Source organism: Gouania willdenowi, chromosome 7 (assembly GCF_900634775.1).
Source record: "Gouania willdenowi chromosome 7, fGouWil2.1, whole genome shotgun sequence".
Lineage (NCBI taxonomy): Eukaryota > Metazoa > Chordata > Actinopteri > Blenniiformes > Gobiesocidae > Gouania > Gouania willdenowi.
In genome coordinates, this window is record NC_041050.1 from 15,007,890 (window position 1) to 15,029,329 (window position 21,440).

General features: G+C 37.1%; 2 protein-coding genes and 1 pseudogene across 2 annotated transcripts in view; all 3 read left to right on the forward strand.

Moving 5' to 3' along the window:
• Positions 1-722: 722 nt before the first annotated feature.
• Positions 723-5,755, forward strand: LOC114467493 (acylamino-acid-releasing enzyme-like; annotated as a pseudogene).
• Positions 5,756-6,294: 539 nt separating this feature from the next.
• On the forward strand, positions 6,295-10,092 carry LOC114467492 (toll-like receptor 7). Its single transcript, XM_028453825.1, has 3 exons — positions 6,295-6,328; positions 6,576-9,494; positions 9,565-10,092. Exons 1-3 carry the CDS (start codon positions 6,326-6,328, stop codon positions 9,769-9,771), a joined length of 3,129 nt encoding a protein of 1,042 aa, XP_028309626.1. The 5' UTR covers positions 6,295-6,325; the 3' UTR covers positions 9,772-10,092.
• Positions 10,093-15,697: 5,605 nt separating this feature from the next.
• Positions 15,698-21,440, forward strand: part of LOC114467636 (ERC protein 2-like) — a 172,339-nt gene continuing 166,596 nt past the window's right edge. Inside the window, exons 1-3 of the mRNA XM_028454087.1 lie at positions 15,698-16,552; positions 19,830-19,955; positions 20,328-20,591. Of these exons, the coding sequence (XP_028309888.1) occupies positions 15,698-16,552; positions 19,830-19,955; positions 20,328-20,591 (1,245 nt within the window). The remainder of the gene's footprint in view (positions 16,553-19,829; positions 19,956-20,327; positions 20,592-21,440) is intronic.

Sequence of the window (21,440 nt, forward strand, 5' to 3'; positions counted from 1 at the left end):
TTAAAAATTAACGTATTATCTATAGGATGTCATTGTTTAATGAAGGGATAAATATTCTCTCTGCTTTCAGCATCACATCAGATTCACACAGTGACGCGTTCACAGACTGATCCTCTTCTTGGGCAGGTTGTTTTCTCAGAGATCATGATTGGTCAGGAGGCGGAACTTTCATACTCACTCAGATCCTAGCCAGAACAAAACATGGTCCCGACTAGGTTAGATGTTCAGCCTAAGTTACCATGGTGATTTAGCCCCGTAAGACATTAGCCAGCTTTGTAAAATACAGTAGGATACACCGATTAAATCCTGGAAGTTAGCTCGACAAGAGGAAATCCAGCTTTGTAGTATAGGCCCTAAGTTTTTAGTTTAGCGTGACAAATTTGAAAATGGATCCTGAGGAATGCGGAGGTGAAACGCTTTTTTTTTTTTTTTTTTCGACCAGATTGTTGACCAGATTGTCACTACAGCCATTATGACTCTTCCAAGCAAAATAGCTGCAAATGTGTTAATTTATCTCCTGTTGCTCTTGAAGGACTCCACTATCATAGTAAAGAGTCACTACAAGTTTTTTGCCCCCCTGTAGCATTTCCACATACAAGTTTAGAAATTGGAACATGTGACAACAGTATATGTAGCAAAAGTCACGAATATTCCTTTATTGAGAAGATTCTTAAAGAAGTACCATTTATTTAGGGACATTTTTATTTATTTATTTTTTGTGTTTATTTTCATATATCATAAAATATATAATAAATAGCAATTTTCCATTCATTTCATGTCAATTTAAGGAAGAAATACTATATCGGGATATGTATTCTTATCAAGATATAATTCTACCTATATCGTGATATAAAATGTTCTCCATATCGCACAGCACTATAACCAGTTCTATGCATGTTCACCGTTGTGATTTCACAAATGGCTTCACTGGCATCTACAGTTCTCAGTTGTCTCCTCAGTGCTGGTCAGCTGATAGTCAGCGGATCATCTTCGCTTGTCCTCAGCGGAGTCGCAAGGTACAGCCAGCAACTGACGAATCATAAGAACATTTTTACAGCAGTAAAATAAAACCTCAAGAATTGTAAGCTCACATTTGTATCTATGACAAACTTGTTTTTTGCCTTCAAAGGATCTGTTGATGGTGGATATCAACACTGGCAGCATCAACTCACTCACTGCAAGTCAGTCATTATCTAACAGCTTTTTTAGGGTTGATAAGTTTTAGATTTTTTAGATTCATTTATTTTTCCCACTACCTTTGTACATGTGGAGTTTGCAATATGTGAGGGTGTATCCAACAAAGGTTTTTGATTTCAGAGTCGGATATTGGGAGCTGGTGTCTGCTCAATATAGAGAGAGATCTGATGGTCGTCAGCTGCTCATCACCAAACTGCCCTCCAAGTCTGGTTCGATCAATGTCTTTGTTCTCATAAGTTTGTTGGAAAGGAAATAGGTTAACTGTTGTCAACAAATGCTGGTGTTTTTCTCAGGAAAACGTCAACTGGGTCACTTTGGAAGACTCTGAGAAGTTGCAAAATGTTGATTGGCAGATTCTTACTTTCACCCCACCCTCAGAAGACAACAACGGCCAATACTGTAAGAGAGAGAAAAATAAAAACTGAAACTTTGTGGCCTTCTATTTTCAAATGCGTTTTATCACAAATGAGGCTCACAGGTGTGTCTGCTTTCCAGCAGGCCTCGAGTTTGACGCACTGCTGATCAAACCACAGGAAGTAAAAGATGAAGTGAAACTGCCTCTAATTGTCACTCCACATGGTTAGTTTTGCTGTTTTTTTCCCCCATTACTTCTATTGTACATCAAACAAAGACATACAACTTATGTTAGTTCAGAAGATGCTGTTGTTGTTGGATTTGTTTGGCTTGCTTGTTTGGTCTTGTCCTTAATGGCGTAATAACTCGTATCTCGTAAACAAAGCCTGATGTGTGTAGTTCACCTGGAAGTCTTGTCCTTTCTAGCCAATCGGCATACGTTTCTGTTTTGAAGCTTTTCTTTAATTACGGCCCTCACAGAGCAAAGCATGATTTGTAACAAGGTTGCAATATTTTAATAACTATTTGACAATTAATATCATTGTTTTTTCAAATGCTAAAAGGTATGTTTTGATTATCAATGAATCTAATAGTGTATATAAAATCAATGTAGGACTACAACATAGGGTGGAAATCACAATATGGGTGGAAATTAGCTTCTTGGTGAAGGTCTGCGGTCTCCGAGTGCTTTTTTAGTTTTTTTTTTCTTTTTTTCATTTAGCTTATTTTGTTTTGATTGTGTTTTATAATTTTTTGTTTTGTTTTAGTTAGCACAGAGCTCTGTGAGGTGTACAACATTTGTATTATCTTACCTGCTTTCTATTGCATAAAACCCCGAAATAATTTTCTGTCTTGTCTTCCGACCCATCCCACGTGAGATTATAGGACGCTATAAGCATATTTACAAGAAAAGTCTAAATCAGTACAACCACTAATGTCTTATAATAATGTGCTTACTTGATTTATTAACCTACTTGTTGATAAAAGCCTCAGTGTAATGCTCACAGTCTGTGGTACGTGAGCAATGCGTTACTGAGGTAAAATTTGCTAAACTAAGCATTGATTCCTCCAAATAATTGTAAGATAACAATTCTTCCATTATTAACTTTTATGATTGTCTGAATTTCACCTCTTTGTATTCTTAAGAGGTCCTTACTCTGTGATTGTAGCCAAGTGGCTTCTGTCGTCTGCTGAGCTGTGCAGGATGGGCTTTGCCGTATTACTGGGTATGTTGCAACTTCAGTTTTTTTTTTTTTTTTTTTTCTTTTGAGGAAGCAGTAACTGTAATGAATTCAAAGTCTGTGGCTCTAACTGCAAAAGTGTATGCTACAGCTGTCTGATAATTATTTCAGTATTTTTTAAAATGGAAATACTTGATTTTTGAAAGGGTTATTATAGTAATTTTCTCAGTCTAGCATCTCCACAAAACAGAACATTTTTTCACACTATTGCCTCTTACTGATGTTTTCTTCATGTATTCAGTAAACTACCGGGGTTATGTTGGATATGGCGAGGACAGTATCTACTCCTTACCGGGCAATGTCAAAGACGTTCAAGTAAAGTAGTCATTATCATTAAACACTGTATTTTATTTATGTCTTTGGATTAGCAAAAAAACAACAACACGCTAATAAAGGTATATTGGATCTGATTAAAACGTTTTTTTTTTTATACAAATGACGTTGGCTGTTTTAGATTTTGGTTGTCCTGGCTGTGTGAATTATTTTGTCTCATTATCGACACTGGCTTTTGTGCTTTTCTCTATATTTGGTAGTTTGCCGTCCATTGATGAGCAGAAAATGGCAGTCTCTGGGGGCTCACACAATGGTTTTCTGGCCTGCCATCTGATCGGCCATTACCCGAGCTTCTATAAGGCCCGCGTGGCTCACAACCCTGTCATCAACATGGCCTCAATGATAGGCAGCACAGACATTCCAAATTGGTAGGTAATTGAAGAGAAACAAGTATTTTCAAGCCTCGTTCTTGTTTGCTTGATGTCAAGACTCAACTTAAAGCTGCAGTATGTAGAATCCTCTCTCTGCTCCGTTTCAAAACCAAAACCAAAAATTAGCCTCCCTTACTGGTATTTTTTGTGAGCGCTCTTAGCGACTTCCTTCTCAAAAGAGACTAGTGACAAATGTATGGACTTTATCTTATGTTATTGTAGAGCTTTCTGATGTTTTAGAGAGCCTGAAATGAATGAACATATCAATGTAGTACTGTCCCGAGCAGTGGCTGCTGTTGTCAGCTGGCCCCGCCAGAGAGCTCACACAGGCAGCTGTGATCTCAGCTGGACTGAAAACCTTCACTCCGCATTTAGACTGTAAAATTAATTCACCTTGAATAAGCTTCTCTTAGGTTTACACACAATTTAGCCCGTCTGTTGTCATTCTCCCGCCACCACCAGTATGTGCGGCTGACACTGCGCAGTCACAGGGATCCGCAAGGACGCAAAGGGGTTTGTTCTGAATATATTTTTGCCTTTAAACTGTTTTTCTGCTGGATTTGCTGTGTTACTGTTGTGTCTAACGCTGCAAGACTTCTGCTGGAAAGTCCATCATTGCACTTAAATACGTGAACGTGCCTGACTTCAGTTGCGCAGCCAATAGTAATGCCCAAAACAGCCCATGGAGCACAAGTGTTTGCAGACAAATATCTGGTTGACTGACATCCAGCATCATGCTCCTGGATTTCTCAACTTAATTTACCAGGCCAAGGAGCAGAGATTTATTGTCCACTTAGAACACTTTAGATTACAATATGCTGAAAGATGATTATAGATTTTTAACTGAATGATGCCAAACATACTGCAGCTTTAACAAAGACTTGTTGGCCAAATCATGTAATGCTTTAAAGTAGGGACAATGTAGAACAAAAAGTTGAACTCTGAAAGAGTAGATTTATCAAAGAAACGGCATCCCGCAGTAATGAGACCAATGCTCAAAAATACATACAAACTTTAAGATTAAGAATACAATGATTCAGTCAGGGCACAGCTTGTGATATAACTGTAAAGGTAATTCCCCTAGGAATCACCATATCTATTGTGTTATTATAGTGTAAATCACTCAAGGTTATGTATTGAATAAAAAAAAATAAATGAAAGTGGCTAATGCTGACAAGTTTGGTTCTATGAACTTTTTTTAATGTATTTTATTTTAAAACTACTTTGCTTCTCTGGAGAATGGTACAAAAAGATTTTAAGATCAATGGCCAGTTTTGTAGCATTATTTTACAGCCATGTATAAGAAGATAGGCAAATTACAATTAGCAATACTGTCCTAACACCAAGCAGTAGTCCTTGTTACTCTGCTTGGTGTGGTTATGGGCGGGAGCTCAGTGTTTGGAATGATTTATGACCAGCAGAATGAAGACAATTTGCAAATGTCATCATGTGCTAAAATTTAGAAATTAATGTATACATTGCTCCAAGTTTTTAAACAGTGAGAATGCTCTTGGTAATAAATGTTAAGATAGATGGGCGGTCCCAGTCATAAATTTAAAGAGAAGTCTTATTTTGTCCCATTGATCGGAAACTGTACTGATGCAGGTGCATGGTTGAGGCCGACTGTCTTCCTGATGCTGCTGTGTGGGAAAATATGTTAAACATACAGTATCTCCAATTAAATATGTCCCACAGGTATGAATCAATTCACAGCAGCATGCTCATGCCCCTTTATTAACCAGTTTACTAACCTATCTTAATCCCCCATCATGTAGGTAAAGACTCCAGTACTACTTACCATAGGGGAAGATGACAAGCGGGTCCCCAACAAGCAAGGGATTGAATATTACAAAGCTTTAAAGTAAGACAGATCCCTGTACGGTAAGATAACTCTGATTAGCATGGTTTCTTATTGATGCTGTACAGATTTATAGCAAATACAGTACTTATTTTTCATAAAATCTCACACTTGTGTTTATTATGTAGATTGCTGCGGTACCCAGGGAACAACCACTCCCTCTCCAAAGTGGATGCTGAATCAGACGGCTTTATGAACATGGTTCTATGGATAAATTATCTAAATGACTACATTTTCTGTAACTGAAACTTTCTTTGACCTGTCTGTGAACCTAATTGCTTTGGCTGGTTTACACTAATTGGTTTTACATTAAAGCAAGTTTAGGCAAACACATACTTTTGATACAACTGTTTCAGTAAATTATAAAATAAATATTTGGGGGCATTCTGGCATCTTAATTCATTCTAACAAAGAACATTTGTTTCACTAACAATCAATTATTTGGTTTGGTTAGCTGATTGTCTGAATGTTTGTTTTTGTTTTGGGACAAATGCAGATTTAGCACAATCAAAAAAACACGCACTTCCCTTTACTTGAAGCAGTGTGCTGGATCAAAAAATGTCTGATGAAGGGAGGTCAGCCCGAAACGTCACGTCTTTTGGTGTTTAAATAAAAACTGAATTCGGGAGCAAACTATTCAGTGGTGCTGCCCTTCGTTTCTTCATAGCTACAAATGCAGATTTAATCACATGATAAATGTATCTAAAAAAAACTTTGTGTGAAATGTTTATATATATATATATATATATATGTATATATATATGTACTATAAAGTCTCCATTAATTAATTTCCGTCAGATGTGTTTGATGATTAAAAAAATAAATAACTGTCATATGCTTTACAAAAAAACCCCTAATAAAGCCACAAAGTTTTACTTCCCATAGTGGGTTTTATATAATGTCATTGTGCTGACTTCCCTTCACATGTCCTTGTCTCGTCTTCATCGTCACGGATACAATATCTGCCTGCAATGGTAAGCAAAACAACATTTTGTTTATTAAGTAGAAATGTAGTAATTTTATTTGAAACCATTGTATTGGTTCCTTTCTGACTGAAGGGGGAACTGATTCCATTTAAAGTTATCCAAGAATGACTATACGGCTTTTGTCATTTTTGTTCAGTTTTTGATATAATGGACATTTAAATTCATTAGCTTGGTTAAATTGGATTTCCTGTGTTTTTTACAAAGCAGCAGATCTAAATTTGGTTCTTCTTTACAGGATTTGGTGAAAAAACTCATCTTTTGTCAGCTCCTTTTCTTGGTGGAGGCAATATATATGGAGTATTTCCCCTGTGACACTGATAAGAATGTCACGAAAGTCGACTGCTCTAACAGACAAATGACTTATGTTCCTCATATCAAGTCAACATCTGTGGAGCTACTGGATCTGAGTTGGACTAAAATACAACAAGTGAAGTCTGATGCATTTGCTAATGTGGGAAACCTTCTCACTTTGAAAATAATGGGAAACTGTCAACCAGTGAAACCCACTGATGACAGACAGTGCAGATTGAAAATTGAAACTAATGCTTTCAAGACACTAAAGAGGCTTCAATATCTGTATTTGTCAGGAAATAGCCTTACCACCATACCATGGTTACCTGAGAGCCTATCTTTTCTCGATCTGCAGAGTAATTGCCTTTTCAACATTGTCGACCCTTTACCAACTCCAAATCTTGAAGTACTCTTTCTTAACTACAACTGTTACTATGCAAATCCCTGCAATCAGTCCCTTCACATCAGTGAAATATTTTTCAGCAAGCTCCCCAAGCTTAAAACACTCAATTTAGCGTACAATAACCTGACGGCAGTCCCTAAAATGTTACCACCTTCACTGGAATGTCTGGACTTAAGAGAAAATACAATCACAGAGATCTTGGAAGGAGCATTTTCCAATCTGACTGTCCTTAAGAAATTGAACTTAGGGTGGAACTGCCAGCGTTGTGACCATGCAGCAAGGCCTTGCTATCCTTGCCCAGGAAATGCTTCTTTAGCCTTGCACAATAACTCATTTTATTCTCAGAACAGCTCCATCAACTATTTAAGCTTAAGAGGTAATTCTCTGAGAACATTTCCCAGGGGAATTTTCCAGCCATTGAATAAATTAAAGACGCTGGACCTCTCAGACAACTTTTTGGCATATGCAATACAAAATGGAACCTTCTTTAAAGAGTTGACAGGTTTAGATTGGATAAGCCTAAACTATAATTATGAGCCACTAATAACTTTTGCAGAGTTCGACCTCTCCCCTTATTTTCGCAATATGTCTGAGCTGCAAACGCTCCTCCTATCTGGTAATTTCTTCCAGTCCCTGTCAAACCAAGGCCTTGATGTTCTAGCTTCTTTTCAAAAACTAAAAACCCTGGAACTAAGGATGACTTTAATTAATTCTTTCAACTTGACATTTCTGAAACAACTGTCGTCCCTAAGTCTTATTGATCTCTCTGACAACAAGCTAAGGTTGAGAAGCTGTCAAAGCCAAAATCAACTGAAAAAGAATGATCTTGACCTCCCACATTTTGTCAGAGAAAGGGAATACACCATATTCTGTCCTTTTTCAGGAACCAACCCATCTAATGTGCCAGTAATATTTGAGAATAATCCATTACAATGTGATGGACGCACTGTGCAAACACCATCAGTATTTCGATATAAGTTTTGTAAAGATAAAGTAACAATTAACCTGTCGCAAAACAACATTGTGGCTTTAAACAAAAGTGTCCTTTTAGGCATGGAAAATGCAGTTTGTTTGGACCTTTCTAAGAATTATATAGACCAGGCTCTGGAACCTGGTCCGTTTGACAACATGAAAAAATTGGTGTATCTTAACATGTCAAGAAACCGACTGGACTTCTATAGAGATAAGGCTTTCAGTGATCTTAAAGATTCTCTTAAAGTTTTGGATTTGAGTTACAATGACCTTTATTTCCAAATGAGAGGCATGGGAGAAAAATTTAATTTCCTTCAACATTTAAATCAACTGGAAGTGCTAAGTCTTGCAAAAAATGGTATTGCGATGCGAATAGATCCCAAATTATTTAGTAATTCTTTGAAGTACCTGTACTTTAATGGTAATGATCTGAATAATATGTGGCAGTCCTGGAACACCAAATACATTAGCTTCTTTCAAAATCTAACAAACCTCACTTACCTGGATATTTCGGACAATAATCTAAATTCACTATCCAATGTTGTACTATTGAATCTACCAAGAAGCATCACATTCCTCAACATTAATCATAATTCCCTTAACTCTTTTCCATGGAAAACCATCTCAGCTCTGAGCCATTTATGCCAACTCAACCTCAGTCATAACTGTCTCAATGTTTTGCCTAAATCTTCTGTACATTTTGGAGCCAATTTTTCTCTTCTTGATATTAGTCATAATTCTCTTTGTTATATACCTGAACTTTTCTTCAGTGAAGCGGACTCTCTTCAATATCTGTACCTTGATAACAATAAGTTCAAACAGATGGACCATCGACATCTTCCTCCACCTTTTAAAAATGGCAGTGCCCTTTTGAAACTCACTCTACACGATAACCCTTTAGAATGTTACTGTGATTCATCCGACTTAGCAGAGTTTTTGCGTACGACTTCAGTTGAAATTCCTCATTTAAACACCAGGGTATTCTGTGACACTCCAGTACAGGGTCAGAGTATTCTCTTGATGGACCGGCGCTCCTGTCTGGACATTTATGGAGGTTTTGCATTCATAATCTCTTGCTTCTTGGCAACCATTTTCACTGTAATTCCTCTGTTGCTCCACCTGTACAGTTGGGATATATGGTATAGTTTGCAGTTGCTCTGGGCTGGACACAAAGGCTATTCTAAGCTGGATGGGAGCCACTCATTGTATCACTATGACGCTTTTGTGGTGTTTGACACAGGAAACCAGGCTGTAAGAGACTGGGTTTACAGTGAGTTAACAGTTAATCTGGAGAACATTAACCAAAGAAGATTTTGTCTCTGCTTGGAAGAAAGAGACTGGCTTCCTGGGCTTTCATGCATTGACAATCTACACAACGCGGTCCACCACAGCCGGAAGACAGTGTTTGTTCTGTCCAAGGGTGGTACAGATAATGGTGTCATTCGCCAGGCCTTCTTCATGGTTCAGCAGCGGCTTTTGGATGAAAAGGTTGGTGGATAAATGCTGTATTTCTACCTGTTTTTTGGGTATCTATATGTAAATGTGTTATTGTACTTAGGTGGACACAGCTGTACTGGTTCTGTTGGATGAGGCATTTCCAAAACTGAAGTACCTTAACCTGAGGAGGCGGCTGTGCAGAAAGTCAGTATTGTCCTGGCCAAGAAACCCAAGAGCCCAACCTTTCTTCTGGAACAACATGAGAGAAGCATTATCATCAAATAACCTCAATCTTTATGACAATAAGATGAGTGAAAGTTTTTTTTAAATTTGTACAAAAGGTAGCAAAAATTAAAAATCTTTCCAAGATTGTATTCATCTGGTCTTTTAAGTTTTCATTTTTCCTGTCACTCTAGCTGGTGACCTAAATATACACTTTGTAAAGCACAATGTCAGAGTTAAGATAATTTAGCCTGCAGAAATGTTTTGCAAAAAAAAAAAAAATGTGAGGGAAAATATTTACTTTAAAAATTGTTTTATTACCTGTGAATATTAACATCTATTTTACCTCACGTGTGACTTTTAAAATCTCTGGTTTTATATTACCTAAAACGGGTATGACAAGTTTGTTTTTCATTTGAAATGTCTTTCCAATAGATCCAACTAAATAATACTTTCATGAATTGATAACAATGCTATTCTAGCATCTTCTTTTTTTTTCTTTCTTTTTTTTTTAAGAATCTGCAACTTCATTGGTTTCATAACGTTGAAACTGTTTGTTGTAGAGCCTAAATAAATAAAATCTGTTTTTACATGAGTTTCATTTGTCTTTGTGTGTGTTAGTTATACCCCCCTCCTAAAAAAAAAAATAATAATAATGAAAAATTACCAGTCCCCCCTAAATTGTTGCAAAAAATATGTCACAAATACAATATTCAATAAATAACAAAAATATTGTAGAAAATATTTATAAAATACAAGCGATGGATATGGAGTCATTAGGTTTTTGTTTTTTTTTCTCAACGTTAGGGTCAGGATCCCATGTGGGGTCGCCTGGAATTAAAATGGGGTCGCCTATAATGCCTAGTAAATGTAAAAAATTAACTACACGAACTGTATTTGTAACACACTTTAATAAACATGATCAAAAACTAATTGTAGAAAAACAAAATGTCTCTAGGGTCGCTGGACATTTAAAATGGAGCACAACCCAAAAAAGGATGAGAATTTCTGGGTTAATATGAAAAAAAAAAGAAAGCTAGAGAATACTAGAAAAAATAGAAAAACAAAAGAAAAGAAAAATGTACATAACTTACAGTCGGGGCCCAACAAGATGCCCCTAAGCACACTAGTTGCAATATTATTTTTCACTCGTGGGATTCACAGTTCAACATGTCAAATTTATTTTTGACATGTTGAGTTGTTAATTTTAGATATCTGAAAAAACAATTTTGACATGTTACAAATATATTTTCTCATGCAGTAATTACATTTTGACCAGTTAAAACTTATTTACAGATATCAGTAATTCCCTTTTCTCATGTAAAAATAACAATAATATATATTTATCTAATTTTCCAAATGTTAAAAAAAAAAACTTTTTTGAGTAGTAAAAATGTATTTTCCCATTTCAGATATCAATAAGCTGACCAATCTGTAATTTACACTGTAATTATGATTTATTATAATTATAATTGAATTTCATATATCTACAATTCAATTCATGATATCTGAAATGTAAGAACAATTGGAGATGTCAACACTTAGCATTATGACTAGTGAGATTAGAATTGTATATATCAACAATTACAATTGCAACTAGTCAAATTTTTTTTATGGATATGTGGCCTTGAAATTGTAATGTCAAAATTTAATTGTAGATATCTGAAATCAAATTTGAATGAAAGTCAATGGAACATTTCGATAGTTGTAATGAGAGTTAAATTGTTGATATTGACAATTAACAGTGTAACTAGTGAAAATAGAATTGTAGATATCAATAATTAGAATTGCCACTCGTCAAAATTACATTATGAATATGTGGACATGCGGAATTACAACATGTCAAAATTAAATTATAGACATGTACAATTACAAGTACCGCCACTTATTAAATGTTAAAACGGCTTGCCATAGTGTAGGTTTTTGATGTTTGATATCAATGATGTAATAAATACTCACTCGGCTTTCCATACAGACAGACAAATCCTTTTAGTCTGAATGTAATCTTAGGGGACTTTTTCAGATTTTTCACTCTACACTGCCCCTGTTTTTGTCAATTTCTATTTTTAATAAGTCACTCTCAGCCATGGGATGAAGTGGTGTAGGTGTCCAGCTGCTGTTCATGCAGGTGTGTAGGGTGTGTGGGGATTAAAAACTGCGTTTCGTGCCAGTTCTGCTGCTGCGCTCAGCTCGGACGCGGACGCGCCAGCTGGGTAAGCGCGCCCACGCCGACCTGATGACAGGACAGGTCATGAGCTGAGCCGATGAGATGCTGGAGCCCGAGCCAAGGTCGGACAGGAACTCCCGGTGATGGACAGAAGCCCGCCCGGTAAGATGACTGGTGCGTCAAGCTGCGTGCGCTCCTGGAAGTGTGGCAACATGCTTTTTTATTTATTATTATTTCACAAACAATGCTTTCAATTTATGCTGAAGATTATTTATTATGTAAGATACTAGCTGGTGGTCATGTAGCCTCACGGTGCATATGAGTACGAAACTAATCCTTTTTGCTGTGGCCATATAGTGGAATTGTTGTATTGGGATGTTGGTCACATGAGCATCGACTTCTTTTCTCTGCTGGCCATCAGCTTCATGGTATGGGTAACATCTTCTTATGAACAATCAGAATATGCATTAGCTGTTTGGGAGCTTCCTGCAGTTTTCTCTTTGCAGCAACAGCCATGTGCACTCTGGCAAAAGAACTAAGTAGTGAGGCGTTTATGTGATATGCTTTTACTCGAAGTATCCCAGCTCTCATCTTTTTTTCCCCTGTCTGTAGATGCGTTGGTTGAATGTGTGTTGTGATGGTAGAACTGTCTAAACTAAGTGTTGTTAATGAGCCATTTTCTATTTCTATATCTGTGTTTAATTGTATTTAAAGATAGGGTATGTTTTTTTTTGTTTTTTTTACATTGCTTAAAAAGCAAACGCAACATGTGCATCATCCTGCTTGATATAAATTGCATCAATTTCTTGCTTCATACAGTATATTTATAAACTTAATCAATTATCAACCCACAAAGACGCTCATTGATGCTGTAAAATCACACTCTGACATGGTGTTTCCCTTTTCTGTCCCATCAAGCTCAATTCATTTATAGGACTCTAGGGCCATCATGGATAAGTAAAGGATTGACAGCTATGTTATGACTGACAAGTAGATTTAACCAATCTCTCAGTTGTATCCTGTGCAGTGACTCCCAGCACCCAATCCTCTTGGATTAGAGGAGGGATTATGATTTGGATTTGCAGACAGCCCCTAATATCTGCTCCATCATGGATTGGGTGGTATTCCCATAGGTTTGCACATAGACTTTTATGATGATTAATGCTATAAGATGTTAAATATTAAAGACGAAATATATACGTGAAGCTCTGTGTTGATTTAACTAACATGGGCCTCAATATACTGCCCAGCGTAGGAGGTTAGACTGATGTTTGTTATTTAATCCTGCTTTTGACCTTAGATTTAGATTAAGCCTATCATACTGGTACACCAACAGAATGGTTAGACATCAAATTTAGACAAAGCACAACATTTGCATATGATAGAAATCTTGCAGTTCTGGCTAGATCACTAAAAAAAAAACATCCCTAATTTCCCTGAAGTGAGCATGGGACCCATAATATTCAATGTGGCTGTCCATGGTGCTGAAATATGCAGATCTGACACTCTATTCAACATTGCTGTGCACGTTTTGATTCTGAACAGTCGAATACTGTATCTGGAAAGGTATATGCCTATAAGTCATGGTTTAGTGTCCTCCTTTCACTCTCTTAACCCCATTGAGGAAAACAGAGGCTTAACAGTGGAGTTGTAATTATGAGGTCTCCAATTCTCTTTTGAAGAGGAATTGCTGTGCACTCTGAAAGAAGAATGATTATCACTATATTGAATTATTGGCAACCTTAAGGTTCAAGGAAACACAAGTGCACAGGAAAATCATCAGTGTTAGTAATCTAGCATTAGATTAAAGAAAGAAGGCAGTGTTATATAAACACAGTAATTTTAAAATGGCATTTAAAAGTGTAAATTGCAACACTAATGGTGTTAAGAATTGTTGTTCAATCATTGTTGTCAAAATAATGTCAGTAAAGATTTATTTTCAAATTGACACTGCAGTGTTGAATGCTATCATTCCTGCCATGTGCTAAATATTAATAATTTTTACACTTTCTAAAGTAGACATGGGTAACCTGCGGCCCACAAAGCAAATCCCCAAACATTTTCATTCAAGAAATTGGAAGGAATATGAAGCCCAACATGATACACAAAATGACTCCCAAAACAAATCAGCAGCAAAATACAAATGTTTTTTTCTAAAAATACACAAAATAACTCATAAAGCATAACATGACAACAAAGACAGACACAACAACCACTTAAAAAAATAAAATAACTACAAAAACACACAAAACACAAACACATTACAGAATAGCTCCAGACACACAAACTGTTAACAAAATTACACAAAATGACAAGAAAATACAGAAAACAAGAACAAAAATACAGAAAGTGACCCCAAAATGCACAAATCGACAACAAAAATTAATAAAATGACAGAAAAATGCAATAATAAGTAACAAGAACACAAAAAAACTTGTTAGGGTTCTGCAGGTTCATCATCTTCATTTTCATCTCGCTCCGCCGGGTCAGACTCTGGCTCAAACATGTAAGGCTGGATGGACAAGTCTTCTGTTGTTGACATTTTGTAAATAACGTGTGAATAAACATTTTCTGCGCTGCTAGACAATCGTATCTCTTCTATCAAACTACAAAAATGGTCGAACAGAGTGTCACCTCTGCAACCTGGAGAGGGGGCGGGGTATGGAGTGTCTCATTTGCATTTAGAGAAACCGCACTAAAACGAGTTGCTCTTAGAAGCACATCAGAAAAGGGGTAGAAAAGGGGCCTGTGGAGCTATAATAATGAGGAATTCAGACCCAAGCATTGCAGTTCCGCTTTATATAGACCACAACTGTATGATTTATATGTAAAAAGGAAGGATTTAAAAGCATAGGTCTCCTTTAAGACAACACTGCCTATTTCAAAGATGGCACTGGCTCTATTGCGCTACCGACATACTATCATGGAGATATGTTCAATCAATCTCCATCCCAATGTTAAAGGTATGTCACATCTAATGGTGCAACTGTGAGCCAGGGGACAGGAGTTGAAAATCAGCGGTTTAAAGCTTCCTCATTTAAAGTGTCAAAGTGCAAGACGTTGAAGCGCCAAATATCCTCTCTGGCCGATATTGGCAGTTACCGTATCTGGATCGGTGATCCTGATCACGGTACCATGATCATTCACACTTTAAAGGCTTGGAAGATATTTATATACCCATTATTAGCCCTACAGTAGTCCCAAATGTATGGGCACTCCCATTTTTTCGAAAAAAATTGTGCTGAAATGCGATCCGATATTGTGAATGAAACTTGACGGAGTCATGGAGAAACCAACCTGACATCACCTCAGCATTAGTTTGGGGAAACGTTGTAGTAAATGACCAACTTAACTAAGCCACAAACCACAGGTAAAAAAAACTGACAGGGCAAACCTTGTACGTGTAACTCTGTTTACATCAAATACAAAGCAAATTGGATTTCTACTTGCAATCATGCCAAGAGAAAACAATAAACATTTTCTTCATATTTCAAATTAAACTATTAAAGTCTAATTTTGTTTGATAATAATGACAAATACAGTGCATTATGTTTTGAACCATAATTTTTGTTGCATATTTATTTTCTTTATGTTTTTCATGTCTAGGATTCATGATGTTCTGCATCCCAGCTACAATCACAAGACCTCGGGCTGCAGTGTCACAGAGCTATGAAGCCAACAATCGCAGCATTTTCCTTTTGAAAAGGCTGGGCAAGACTAAACTTCAAGCACTCAAGATATGGACATGTAAAAAATGAGAGGCCAATGGATGACCTCTATTTCTTTGTGGATACATTAAAGAACATGAACAATTATTCAATATTAGCAACTTTTCCAATGCTAATATTTGCAATATAGGCTTAAAATGCCTTTAAATATTCGGGCCAAGCCCTCCCAGAACCGGCTGGCTGCTGTCCCAAAAAGCAGTGGGCCACATAATGGTGGCACAACTCATTCACGTTTGTCAAAGTCTCCTAAACAAGGTAAAGGCAAACAGGCATCAAGAATAGGACCAGGGAGTCGCTCAGGGCTAGAACCAGGCTCAGTGTCAGGAGGTGTCAATGCGTCATTATCAAAACTGACAGCGAGTCAAGGGCCTGCATCAAGGCCAGAATCAAAAACCAAAGGCGCTACAGCTCCAGACAAAGGCTTAATTTGTGGGTCGGCCACAGCTCCAGGAGGTAAAACATTGTCCATGGAGAATATCCAGTCTTTGAGTGCTGCTTATTCTACGCCTGGGACGCTGTACCCAAACGAAAGGGAGTCCTTGGAGCCCACTGATGGATGTCTCAAAGGCACCATGACGGTTGGTAGGAATGCAAGCCGAAGATCTAATATCGGCAGAAGAACAGCCATGGGAAGCAGCCCAAACATCACCTCCTCTGGGGTGCATCACTCTCTAGAACCCTGTGCAGACCAAATCCCACTCTCTGCAGGGACTCCCGGTCCGCGGCATCCGTCTGGAAGACAAACGCAAACAATGAATTCGACTGGGCATGGGGAAGGTTCAACATTTGATCTGCATGCACACCTGAGGGATCTGCAAAGAGAAAATGACACCCTGCGAAGAGAACTGGACATAACGAGGGACGAAAGGACAGGCCCTGGAATGAACAGTGTCTGGAGTCCAGATGCAAAACGAGACAAAAGGGTCAGGCGAGAGGATGGCATGAGGAGCTCATTTGGAAACCGCATAAACCACGAGGATTTGCAGGTAAGAGTAACAATGCTAGCTTCTTTTGCAGGTTCAGTAATTAACTTTGACAGCGATAATCTTTTTTAAAGAGTTACACAACCATCAGAATCCTACTTATTCAAACAGACATCACATCACATTCAGACTTTTACGCTTCTCTCAAACCACAGTCTTTGTTTCTCCTTCAAGGTTGCATTGAAAGATTTTAATGGAGTTCTTTGTGAGGATGTTTTTCAAGCTCAAAATATTTCCATGGAAACATGAAGCAAACTCATCCATTATTAGCATTTACAAGATTACAAGAAGATGTCTTTTAAACATCAAATGACATCTCTGTCATGACTCATTTGTATTTCTACCTTTTTCAGCATTGTCAAAGTGTGTCATTGGAAATGTATATCAACAAAGCATAAGTAAAGCTCCTCACATGTTGCATGCCACAGAATTGTTAAGAAATGGCAAATTAGTTTAGTTTTTTTAGGTTATGTCGTTTTAGGTCAATATTAGGGCTACATAGAGCATTAGAAGCAATGTCGGAGCTTCACATATACAACACATCTCCAAACTAGCAGGGTTTGCACTCCTTTGCTGGAGCCACAGTCCTGCATGCTCTAGGCTACATTCAGACAGCAGGTTTTTGTGTGCCTGTTCATATTACACATTAAATGTGACTTTTAGAGTTATGAACTGAATTCAACCCTGAAATGACCCCAGTGCACAAAAGAGGTCCTGAGGTAACATGTGACCACACTGTTAATGGAAGTAAATGGAGGCATCTCATCTTGGTGTGTTTGTGGCACTGATAAAGTTTCTGTACAATGTCTACTTTCCACTTTGTCCTCCGCCATTGGCTATTTTTTCTCCTGCTGGGATGCCGAATTTTTTGCATTTCATTGATTTAAAGGTCGGTCATTGCAAAATACCAGTATTTTTATTACAAATATTATTGTATTTAGCATTAAATATTATATTTATTTATATATAGCAGACATATTTAGGACCATATTGAAAAGTGACTTGGTCTATTTTGGCTCCTACCTGACCCATAGACCTATATCAATGCGACCCGATGCGACCTTGTTATGTTACTCAATGCGCATGCAGAAAGGTAGAGGCGTGGCTTCTGGTAGATTGCAGAGGCAGGGGAAGGAAGTGGAGCAGTTGAGGGTGGGACATCGAGACGTTTCTCAGAAACTCCGGATAGCAGCTTTAATGTGTAATATAAATGATCACACACAAAAAAAAAATCAAATTGTGCATTAAGACCTGCAGTGATAATGTCGTGACAGTGTACTGCGGTGTGTAGCACAAGATTTAACAGTAATTAACGGTATTTAGATCAGCTGTACAGTGGAGTGATATGATCAATAAGACATCCCAGTGCTGTTGTTGCCCTATATCAGCACTCTTGGAATGTCTGTCATTCAATCAAATCACTTTGTCTTAACTAACTGTTGTATATTGCAAAATATCAGTATTTGTAGTATAAATATTAGTATATTAAGCATAAATTATTATACTAGTTAGTTATAATAAATCTATTTATATTTAGTATGAATATTTAGGACCACATTTGAAAGTGGTTTGGGTCGGATTTGAAAAATTCCACTCAGCTGTCACCTTACACTAACACCTGAATTGAATAAATGCGTAAGGTTAAAAAAAAAAACAACTTTTTTTTCTTTATATCATACACAACACAGTATGATATAAATGTATAGTATATCCTATTGTATTTTGTATGATATAAAGAAAATGAAATTATTTTTAATGACTAATTTGTGTTTAATTTCTTGGTCTGACTTTAAGAAGAGTTCAGTCTGACATGCTAACGTAGTAATTAGCATAGGGAATGTCACCTCTCCTTCTGCTGTGTACGCAGTCATTGTTCCAACCATCTGTCCTTTGATTGTGTGTGTTCTGTTTTCAATATGCGTGTGTTTGTATTTGGTGCATGTGTTTGCATTGATTATCTGTAACACTCGCCTCTCCTACGTCTCTGTGTCCTTGAAGCTCTCCATCCTCTGTAGGTACAGAGGAGTTTAAAATGTTAACTTTATTTGCTTGTATTATTTTATCGCTGCTGTCATTCGAACTTTTGTGTTGCTACATTTTTACGTCATTCACGAGCGATATGTGGTATTTAGCATAGCATGAAGTTCTACTGTATGTTTGCTTAGCTAGCCTTCAAGCGCACAATAAAAAATAAAAAAAAAGTTTATAGATTTCTGTGTACAACTGTCTTTGTTAAGTAGCATGCAAAAATGTATTTTGTAAAAATGAGGTCCAGAGCTTAAATGCTTTAAATTTGTTTTAATTTTTTCTGACCTAGATTACATATCTCCACCAAGGTAGAGGTAGATTTGTGTCTTTATTATTCCATCAAAAAATGTTGCTTCAATAAAAAAAAAGGCATTTTCTGCATAAAACACATTCTCAAACAAAGAAAAAAATGTGTTTAAATGAAAGAAAATTAATATTCAACCCTGCAAAATTGCATTTTAACATGTTTTTTTTTTTTTTTCTAAATTAAAGTTAGTTATTTTATTCTTATTTTTATTGAAGTAATCTTTTTTTTTTATTTGAGTCATAATATGGGATGGACATTTGTGTCTTTATTATTCAATTAGAGAAAAATATTGCTTCAATAAAAAAAATACTTTATTTCAATTTAAAAGAAAACATTTTCAATCAAAGAAAAAAGTGTTTGAATGCAAACAAATATGTGAAGCACAAAATATTGCATTTTAACATTTTTTTTTCTTTGGGAAAAGATGTTTTCATTGAAGTGAATTGAGATTGAGAATACTTATAATAATAATAATAATAATAAAGACACAGATCTACCCCTAATACACCATTCGCAAGCTGGGCAGAGTAAATACAGTATGTATAGGAAATTGATAAAATTCACACTTTCACTGAACTTTACAATGTATTCTTAATTTTTCTTCAACCCGTTTTTATGCTATTGCATAAAAAGCCAAACAACAACCCATTTAAGCAGAAATGTCCCCACCTTGTGTCTAAAAGACGCAGCTACCTTTCAAAAGTCAACATGGAGGAGCTGGAGCTATCATATCTATAAATACTAGTATAGTTTATTGTGGTTTTTATGGAAAACTTTTCTCTGTTTTGCATAATATATCTTTATATGTCTTTTTTTAATCTCTTCTATCTGCAACAGCCTGGAAGAAACAAGGTTTGTTTGTGTTTTCCCTTATTTTATTGTATGAGAACATTTATTTTGAAGTGTTTTATGTATTTATATTTTGATTTATCTTGTATTGTCTTGTATCAGGTTCCTATGACAGTTCAGGAGCTTCAGGAAGAGCTGAGGGCTCACAGGGAGATGAACAGCCGCTCACAGCTTCAGCGGCAACAGGGGAACTCAGGTTCCTATCGAGAGCTCCATATGGATCAAGAAGTCAGAGGGGGTCTCAGTCCTGGCCCTAGTCCCAGACAGAGCTCGAGCAACTTGCACAGTCCAGTACCAAAGAACAGCCCTAGAGCCAGTCCATCCAATACCTATAATCCAAGACAACAGGAAGCAGACATCATCATTCACAGCCCAGGGTACGGCTGTAACACTGCAGCATCAGCATCAGCAGTGCAGAGAATCAGCCCAGCCAACACCCTCCATCCTGGGCCCAGGATCAGCCCCAATCAGCATCTCCACAGTCCACGCCACAGTCCAGTCCCAGCAGCCAGCTCCAGTTCCTTTCGTCCCGGTAGTCCCTGTCAGGTGCCCGGGTGTGACGGCTTTTCCTCACCACCTCTCATGGACCCATCAGATGAGAACTTTTTGCGACTGCAAACAGAACATGAACGCCAGGCAAAGGAGGTGTTCCTGCTGAGGAAGACCATGGAGGAGATGGAGATGAGAATCGATTCTCAAAAGCAGACGCTGGGCGCTCGAGATGAGAGCATCCAGAGGCTTTTAGAGATGCTTCAGGGCCAAGGTCACGCTCAGGGGTCCTGGGGGCGTGCACAGCATCCTGGTATAATAACCATGGCAGCACAGGAAGCTGAAGCTCAGCTGGAGAGCTTGCATGTAAGAGAGGTAGGATGTTCAGCTTTTTCACTAATGAATGCATTGAAGCCCACCTACAACATCCAAAAATATCCTAAACTGGGGGATAAAGACCAACTGGCTGAAATCAAATTCCCCTGAGTTATCACTAAGGGTCGATTTTTCATTGCACGATTGTCGTATCGATCCAAAAAAATCCAAATTCATGTTTTTAATCATCTTTTTCAAAAAAAAAAACATTAATTGCACTAACATTATGCATGGCACATAAACGCTCGGTCACTGGGTGTCAATGAACCACATCAGCTATGTTAAACTACCTCATTCCTCAATGCATTTTAGTTTGGAAGTTGATTGCACTTTAGTTTCATAAAACATACTGGGCACTTTCATAGACGTATACGGTTACTTTTTTTTCTAAAGAATTTAAGAATCAGAATCAGTTGTAAAAGCAAAAGTTAAACTTTTTTGAAATGGCAGTTTCCTTAACATATGCACTTGTTTTTGATATTTGTACTTAAATTTACACTTTGTTATCATTTACTTGTTCTTGCAAGTTTTTAAAAAAATTAAATACATTATATTTCAAACCATTTTGTACTCGTATAGGTGACATTTGTAATTACTGATATCGCAATGTATATCATATTGTTTAGTCTTGGGATCATATATCGTATCGTCAGATTCATGGCAATGCACACCATTAGTTATCACTTCTGATTGAGCCTACGAGCATTAACTCTATGGCCCATTATGGGGTTGCAGCCCACACCTTAGGAATCCTGCTGGTTATGGAACCAAGGATAAAATACAGCCTACAACTTAAAAATTATACAGATATATTACCATTTTATATTTTTGAAAAAGACATGTACAAAA